The sequence below is a fragment of the Cariama cristata genome, unplaced genomic scaffold (assembly GCF_000690535.1).
Source record: "Cariama cristata isolate BGI_N322 unplaced genomic scaffold, ASM69053v1 scaffold3991, whole genome shotgun sequence".
Classification (NCBI taxonomy): Eukaryota; Metazoa; Chordata; class Aves; order Cariamiformes; family Cariamidae; genus Cariama; species Cariama cristata.
This window is the reverse complement of record NW_009600871.1, coordinates 78,193-87,549: the sequence shown is the minus strand read 5'-3', so window position 1 is coordinate 87,549 and position 9,357 is coordinate 78,193. Positions and strand designations below refer to the sequence as shown.

General features: G+C 36.3%; 1 protein-coding gene across 1 annotated transcript; it reads left to right on the top strand.

Annotated features, from left to right (window-relative positions):
* Nucleotides 1-841: 841 nt before the first annotated feature.
* STRN (striatin, calmodulin binding protein) lies at nucleotides 842-8,732 on the top strand (the record flags this gene model as incomplete). The annotated part of the gene is given in 8 exon segments (XM_009710199.1): nucleotides 842-1,054; nucleotides 1,846-1,893; nucleotides 2,550-2,671; nucleotides 3,497-3,664; nucleotides 4,579-4,719; nucleotides 6,743-6,850; nucleotides 8,169-8,255; nucleotides 8,341-8,732. Coding segments are annotated over 8 exon segments (1,057 nt in total), but the record flags the coding sequence as incomplete, so codon positions are not given.
* Nucleotides 8,733-9,357: the final 625 nt, after the last annotated feature.

Sequence of the window (9,357 nt, the reverse complement as noted above, 5' to 3'; positions counted from 1 at the left end):
ACATAATTAAATTATCAATATTAGAGTTACAATTGTTTGTTTTCCTGGTTTTCTGTAAGCACCATCAGCAGTGGTCATGGGAAGGTGAATGTAACTGTGGCAGTGTTGACTGACAGAGTGATAACAGTCTGGTCAGCATTTTACATCAACATTTTTTCAGAGGAGCAATGTTGAAATAACTGTTATTTTTTAAACGACTTTCTTTTTGAGTCTGCTAAAATGCATTTATTGCCAAATAATTGTGTCTGTATATACAATAGCTTATTGCTTGCCAGTTTTGGTTTTTGGTTTTTGTTGGTTTTTTTTTTCTTCTTTTCTTCTGGCAAGCTTTACTTGTCTTGCATTATTACAGAGCTTGTGTTGCCTTAGCTGAGTAAGTCAGGTTGTGTTTCTTTCTGTGCTGCTAGACGCTTCTCTGTTTCTCTCGGATCTTTACTTCAGAGAGGCCATGTCAGTCATACTTTGGATATTCAGTGACCAGAGCTTGGTTGAGTCTGACCCAGTGTTAATGAAATAAGCCAGTAGGTAGAGATCAAATTTCAAATACCAAACTGAGTTCACAGGGGTATCAATCAGAAAGGTACTGTTGAGCTTTTAAATTGTGTCATTTAACAGACGTGGAATATTTCAGATTTGCACAGAATGTATTGCTGTGGACGCACCATTACTTGTTGACATTGTGGAATACATCTGCTTTCCTTCTCATTTTGAATTGTCTGATCAGTGTTAAATGGACTGTTGCTCAAGAGCAGGTTGTTATGAAAAGTGGGTGAGGTAATTTGACATCTTCTGAAAATACCAAACTAAATTTCTGATTTCTTCCTTTCCTTATGCCTTCCAGATTAATTACAAGTTTGGCTTTTTTTTTTTTCAATTAGATAGCAAACAATAAGGATGCATTGAGAAAGACTTGGAACCCCAAATTCACATTAAGAAGTCATTTTGATGGAATAAGAGGTCTTGCTTTTCATCCGGTTGAACCAGTCTTAATAACAGCTTCAGAGGACCATACATTGAAAATGTGGAATTTACAAAAAACAGCCCCAGCAAAAAAGTAAGATTTATTTTTTTTTTGCTTTGTTTCAAAAAGCATTTTTGTTTATGAAGAAAATAAAAATAATTGTAGATGCAACTTCACTGGATGGCCCTTGGAGTTAATGGAAAATGTTCCTTGAATTTAAGAGTAGGAAAACAAACTCTTAGAGGAGGATGGAGACTTTTAAAGAGTGCAGGAAGAAATCCATGTGTGTTTGTGAATGCATTCTGTTTGTGAAAATGAAAACCATTCACTTCTTTGTATTTTCCTTGTAGATAACATGGCAAATTAATTTACTAGTGGAAATATTTGGATGTGGCCTGTTAGTGTGCTTGCATGTGTATATAAATGTATAAAAATACATTTATATATATGCATATATATGTATACACATATATGCACATACACGTGTGCAGCTTTAAACTTTGACTGAGATGTTGCTAGGTTCCTTTATACACTGTCTCTTGCGTGTTGCTGGAGTTTTGCAGAAGTGAGAGCAGCTCAATTCGTAGTGGGGCTGATATGGTAAAGGAGTACATCATACCTTTTAGGAGGACTGGGCAAAGCATGTGGCCTTCCCGCAGTCTGTAACAAGCACTGAATTGGTAAAGTCCAGAGCAGCAGTTTTTGAAGTGGTTTGTAACTGTGCTACAGTGTTGATATGAAAACAAGGTGGGAGAGGAAGTTGTGGGAGAAACACTTCAAAAGATGTAGCAGAGATTTTAAGAAATTAGTGATTCTGGCACTTCTTTTGCCTTAGCATTGTGTAAGATCATATACATGTTAACATTTTCTTGTGCTTCATTTAGGAGTGCTTCTCTTGATGTAGAGCCAATATATACCTTCAGAGCACACAAGTGAGTATTTCTTGAGAAACATTGTCATATTTTGAGAAATATATGATTTTTAAACAGACACAGAATTTTTTTAAAAAGTAATTTCCACCTTGTCAACTAGTGATTTCATGTGATGCTTTTAGTTCCCATGTTATTTAAAATATCTGCATATGTTAATTTCCTTTCTGCAGAATTATTTATGTCTGGAGCTATGTACGCCACAGTTTTAAAAATGAAAACCTACAAATTATACAGTTCAAATCTCATTAGGTGTTCTGTTTGTCATTGTAGCTTTTGCCATTTTGTCAGATATGTGCATCTGTAAAATGAAGCTGTTTGCAGTGAATTTGAAACTACTGAATTGATTTAATGAAAGAGCCTTAGATCTTTAAGAAAGTGAAAAAAGCTGTTTGTGCAAAATAACAAAGCCTATAGTTTAAAAGTGTGACACTTCTCATATTTCATGTGCATAATCATTAAATTGTCCTGATTGTAGTTACATTACCAAATATTGTGGCGTTTTTTTTGTGAGGAGTGTTGTAGCATATGATCTGACTCTGCAGAATTTTTGTTGCAGTCTGTGCAGCAAGTGAATTGTATCTAACAGGGAAATTTGAAGATTCTGTTGACGCTGTTTTTCACATAATGAAAATGTTAATAGTCAGCGTTTCTTCCAGTGGACCAGTGCTCTGTGTGGTGATGAGCAGTAATGGTGAACAGTGTTACAGTGGGGGAACGGATGGCCTCATCCATGGCTGGAACACGACCAACCCAAACATCGACCCCTATGACTCTTACGGTACGTTGCTGTCACACACACCAGTGAAATGATATGTTTTGTGACATGAATGTTATGTGGCTAAAAGAGTATAATTTGTAGGTAATGCTTCTTTAAAAATTTGAAAGAGAAAATTGAATGTTGTCTTCAATTACTTTAAATTTTTGGTTCAATACTGATGCTGGTTGATGAGAAGATAAAATTTGTCATTTTCTTAAAAAGGGCCTTGATCTCATCACAATTTTGAGAAACAGCTAGGTTGAAAAAGTACAGGACTAAACCTGATACTTGGCAAGTACAGCAAATGTTTATTTTAATGTTCTTTTCTTTGGCAAATCTCTGAAGTTGAGCGAAAAAGAGGTTGTATAGTTTGAGACCAAAGCTGTTAATGTTGTTGCAAACAGCTAAAAAGACCCAGTTCAGTAAGATTTACAAGATCTGAATGGATATGTCAGCCTTATGTCTTTGTTAAAACATTTTTCACTTCTCATAGCTTCGGATGTGGTTGGCCTCAAAGCTGGCTTTTGGAAAAAAGGGACTGATGTGCCATAAATGATTGTTGGAGATTGACTTTTAAAATCAAAGTGTGTTTTGCCAACTTTGATACTGTCCCTTCTTTCGTTCCATTAATTTTAAACCGGATAACTGAATGCCACGTATGCTGATGAAATTCAAGCATCTTCATACAAGAATAATCGAGACTTGTATATTGATATGACGTGATTGGTCTTGGGTTTTTTTATGGACTAGCTTCTTAAGGTTGGCCCATAAACACAGACCAAGGTACAACTATTGACTTAATTCAAATTTTGTTTTGAAATGTAGTTGTTTGTGTTTTGTTCACAGATCCTTCTGTTCTAAGAGGTGCTTTTGTAGGCCATACCGATGCAGTGTGGGGTCTGGTTTACAGTGGAACACACCAGCGTTTGCTGTCCTGTTCAGCAGACGGCACTATACGTCTATGGAAAGCTACAGAAATTGCTCCAGCTCTCAGTATATTTAATGATAATCAAGGTACAGAAAATTGCCCTACCTTAAAGTTCATGAGCATCACTGTTTAGACTGCCATAATTTTGGCTACTTGAATAGAAATTCTTGTTTGTTTTGCTGGATTTTATATCTTTATGAATGTTTTGGGAAGAGTAAATTTTGGGTCCCTTTTCCTTTGACACCAGCTGAATACCTACATGCCATGGGACAGTCACATACATCTAAAAGCCAACTGCTGCAGATGATCTGCTGATGTTACTAGAACCATGGAGTATAATGTATCAACTCCATAGTTCAGATTCAAACTGAGTTTCCATTAGGCCCTTGCTTTTGTTTTGTCCAGAATAAAAACCCTTTCTTCCCCCAACAGAGGTTTGGAGTAGTCAGTTCTTCGTTTCAGGCCAGTGTTGTTGTACCTTCCAGATTATGTTCCTTGTGCCTCTAACACAGAGATTCCAGTTGAATTTCGGGGTTTGCATGTTACATAAATAGCAATAGCCTAGTCATCCTAAATGCTGCTAGTTGAAAAAACTTACTCTTTTGGATTTAGTTACTGAAATGTCATGCACAAATCAAAATCCTACTCTTTAGAGCCTGATTTCTTGAAGTTGCTGTCTGAGTAAGTGCTCTAGAATGAGCCTGTTGATGTTGCCAGACTCTTATTTCAAAGTAGATTTCTGTCCAGCTGCAGTTCTAGATAAAGCACCTTAGTAAGGAATGTTGTTGATATGCATATTGGAAAAATAGGCTTAAAATAGCGATCATACAGGGCAATCTATTTAGATTGGCAGAATGTAGATTTTAAAATGTAACATTTCCTTCCATAATCATGGACCTTTTGGTATTAAAGTGCTTACTGGTTGGGTTTGGTTTTTGGTTTTCTTTACACCAACTAAAGCTTATGAAAATGTTCTCTACATTTATTTTTTTTTTTCTAGAAATGGGAATCCCTTCATCAGTAGATCTTGTGAGCAGTGACCCAAGCCTCATGGTAGCAGCATTTAACAGTGGACACACTAGCATTTTTAACATGGAGACAAGGCAACGAATTCTTACCCTGGAGTCCAGTGTGGATACTAGTATGTATATAAAAAAAAAACCCAAAACCAAAAATATTGCTTGTTTAACATTGATGCTGTTGATAGTCTTTTTGGTGTTTCCAAACAATTAGGCAGTGTCATGATAATGAATTATGTTACAAGCTGTGTTTTGAGATGTAGCAGTAGTAATTTACTGTTACAACATACCTCGTGGGCATTTCAGTAGCAGAAGAGTGCACACACTTTTGAAAGAAGGTAGAAGAAACAAGCCCACACTATCTGAATTCCTCTTTGAGGAACGGTAGCACAAGGAAAAGCACAGGTTTCTTTAATACAGCCAAGTGATCTTAGCAGCTTCAAGATTTCTATTCTCTCTTCAGTCCAAAAGTGCAAGCTAGAGGTAATATCAGGAAAATCTAAAGCTGAATTTATTAAAAATGTGGGAGTGTGTGTGTGTATTCTTGTTTTATTTTTCCTCAGAGGTATCCCTTTTCTAAGTTTTATATACAATCTTGGCTCATTTGCAGTTGGGCTTCAGTTGAAATTTTCACTGTAGGAGAAAAGCACAGTTCCAGTGGAAGAGTATTCACAAGGTCCTGTATAATGCCTTGGATCATGGCAATGGCCTATATCAGAAGTTTGAGAGGAAACTGTAAGGAATCTTCTATCAGTAAATTATTTTACCCTGGCATTAGGAAAGAGACCAGAATGAGGTGAAGCATGAGGTTTCATATTCAGGCCAAAATGGTAACCTGATAACAATATAAACAGTCAGTCTTTTTTAAAATTTTGGTAATTTTTTCTACCACCTCCTTACTGTATATCTGTAGTATTCCTTTAAGAAAATGAGACTGCAATATGGCAACCAGCAGTCCCTGTTTAGTATCTTTAGTTATGTAACAGCACTATAAAACTTACATGTATTTTAAAAAATTATATATAATTATTTCTACAGGAACTGGGCAAAAGGAAAATGAGTCACCTGAAATGCCCTACCACCACCACTTAGGGACTCCACTGTTCAGTATAAGCCTCACGCTGGCATTTTAAAACTCGGGGTAGCTGGCTGTGATGCAGTCTCATGTGCTTTTAGTAATTTTAGGGGAGTTTATTAATATGAATGTGGTTTTTTTTCCTTAATTTACACTTTCATAATTTTTAAGTGTCCTGTGGATGCTGACACTACTTGAGGATTCAGATTTTTATAGAAAGATATAAATTGAGGTCTTTACCACCTCAGTAGCAAGCGATCCTATAGTAGTACTCTATTTTGTTTATTTTAGATTAGATGATGTGAGTGTTCTTTGGCAGCAGTTTAACTAAATACAGTCAACTCCCACATGAAAGATAACTGTATTTTGATGTTCTGTGGAGTGGCTATTTGTGTTTTTGTGGTAATCTATGCCTCTTAAGACCATTCTTGTGCTAGTCTGTACACTACAGCAATGCCTAGATTTCTAATCAAAAAACTCCTATACTTTGTGTGTGTATATATACGTATAGGTGAAGGCTAGGAAAATGACTCTCCTGTGAAGAGTCTGGCATCCTTTTCTTCAATAAGAATTTTAATCCAGGTATATTAAATAATAGTAGGTGGGTTTTGCTTTCTGAGTGTGAGGGCACGGGATCTTGTTTGCTTGGAAACATACTGCCTGGAGTGTTAATTTTCCTGTACTGTCTGTATGTTATGAAGAAAGTTTGGCTTGACAAGAGGAGCAATGTGGAGGTGGGGAAGTGCAAAAAAAAAGGTATTTTCACTCAGTTTTTGGCTTCACATTCTTGCCTGATGAGCTAGCCCATCTAAGACCGTGGCCAAAAGTCGGACCTTATTTGTTTGTATTTACACTCATACATATGGTTTATGTATGCCTCTGTGTGTGTGTAATTTGGAAAGTATTTTAGAATAAACCACATTACAGAAGGTGCTAGCTGCGAGTTTCCATTATATAAAAGGTAAGAATTATTTTGCAAGTAAGATTGATTACATATTTATTTCTTAGTGGCAACCTTTCGAAGAACTTAGCAATTTACATGTATTGACATGTGTGGGTTTTTTTCTTAGCAGTCAGTTCCTCCTGTCAGATAAACAGAGTCATCAGCCATCCAACTCTTCCAATTAGTATCACTGCTCATGAAGACAGACACATCAAATTCTACGACAACAATACAGGTATGCATCTTTTTCAGCAGGTCCTAGTCATAGCGGTTGTATAACATAAAACATAAACAGCATTTCATTATGATTAATATTATTTATGTAAATGCTGAGGGATGTCAAGAATTGGATATCCTCTGAAATGGGAATCTCTCATCACCACTAGAGCCCAAAGATTGCTAGGCCAGTTAAAACTTTGTTGGCACAGTGATAAGGAACCTGCATTGTTCTCTGTCCGTTCTTTTAAAATACCTTATGTATGGGGGTTATCAATATTTAACATAAAAGGAAGCTTTTTCAAAATCTTTGTGCGCTTATGGTCACATTTCTTCCGTTGTGTTCTCTGTGTTATTTTGACCTGAGGGCAGGAAGTTCTGGCACTCCTTTAGTGCTTCCAAGACCTCTGCCTGATGACTTAGAGGTAGAAGTTCCCTTGTATGCATCATTCTCAATTTGATCCACTGCATTTCTCCAAATTGCTCACTTCTGCAGAAACAGCTGGACAGCTTATAAAACTTCTTCTAATTTGTAGTGAGAGTTGCACTGAGATGTGTGATTATAAATCTCTTAGGTTTTAAAGGACTTTTTGATAGGAATGGTAGTATTAGTCTGGTATTCTAACTCTGAATCTTGATAATCTTCAGTTTGTGACTTCTCTGCTTCCAGGTCGCACTGTCTTAAAAGTTAAATTGACATCTTTCAATATTCTTGTTGATGTTAAATTTGCTACTCCCCAGACATGTGTTAAATAAGAAGAGCTGAAAGGACCCGATGGAAGCTGAGGAAAAAGCTGAAAATAGCTGATTTGTTTGATGATGCAGTTTTGTAATAAATAGTAGAGGAAATGGCGCTCATTTTTTTTCTGTTTAATTATCTTCTGCAACAAAAACCCCCACATTTGACTCATGATTTCTTATTACAATTACAGTAAAGATTTCATGTTAAAAATAAGCTGTAATAGAACATTAATTCTGAGTTGCCTAAAATTATGCCATATTCTTATGTAGTTTATATTCATTGCTTATTAGTATATTCAGTCACTGTCCTCCTTCCCAGACAAGATCTTAGTCCTGAACTTACTTAATTCATTTAAGAGGCAAATATTTAAAGGGGCATAGTGATTGCAGCTTCACAGTGGTTATAAAACAAAGATCTAACAAAGTTAGTGATGTTGGTACTGTGGCTCTGCTGAGACTGTAAACATTAAAAGAATGACTTCTCGCCTAATTTTAATGATTGAATCATGGGACAAGATGTGGTAGGGTTTAAGTAGTGAATAAGGATAACAAAGCAAATTGCAGAAAATAACCTAAATACATCTTTTCTTTCAAAGGAAAACTGATCCACTCCATGGTAGCTCACTTAGATGCAGTTACAAGTTTAGCTGTTGATCCTAATGGCTTGTATTTGATGTCTGGCAGTAAGTACATTCAGATTTCATTTTCTTTTTCTCATAATGGTGGCAGACATGAGAATTATAGAGAAAACTTTTCCCCTTTCTTTAGGTCATGACTGTTCGATTCGCTTGTGGAATCTTGAAAGCAAGACCTGCATCCAGGAATTTACTGCTCATCGCAAAAAATTTGATGAGTCCATTCATGATGTGGCATTCCACCCCTCCAAATGTTATATTGCCAGTGCAGGAGCAGATGCCCTGGCTAAAGTGTTTGTATGACAGAGTGCTTCCCTTTCAACTCTAGCTTTGTATATATTTAACCAGCTGCACAAAAGAGGAGGGCATGAGTCTTCTTATCCTGCCCTGTAATTCAGAGAATGTTTGTAAGTGTTTAGTTTTGCAGGGTGCTGTTTTCTAAATTGATGTTTGTTCTGGTTTCTGTGAGCTCAGCTGGTGCTGAGAGCTTGGAAACTCTCAGTTTCAAATAGATAAAAAACAAAAGAAATGCTTTTATTTCAGAGGGTGTGAATTTTCGTCCAGGCAGGCCTTGGGTGAAACTAGGTCTTATGTATTCTCTATTAATAAAGTGGAGTACTGGAAAGAAGGGAGTAGGAAAAGAGGGAAACTTCCTAGGATGCTTCTCATTGAGGAATCTTAATGTACTTAAAATTAAATCACCTGGAAAAAGTGTCAGGTCACATGCCCATTACTGTGTCGTGTGAGGGGCACTTTGTCATCCCTTTGGTATTAATAAAGTAGATCTTGTTCACAGAGCAGTAGTGGATAGTTAATCTCAGCCACCTGGCTGCTAGCCTAAGATAAATGCAATTAAAGGAAAGCAAATCACTAACATAAATTAAAACGCAGTAAAGTTTTTTGTTACATCTTCTGTGTTATACAGTAAATATTTAGTTTGCAAAAGAATTTATATAATTTTTTAAAGACTGTATTAGCGTGTGGCTGGAAGCTGAGCCTTTAGTCTAGTCCTAATTAACAACAGACTGAAGCAGTCTGTATATACTGTAGTAGCAGATTTAACTTATTCAGATTTATAATGCTGTTTGTTCTTGGAGATCTGGCGCAAGAAATTATCACAAAGCTTTCCAAAGAAGCTGTCCTACAGTTT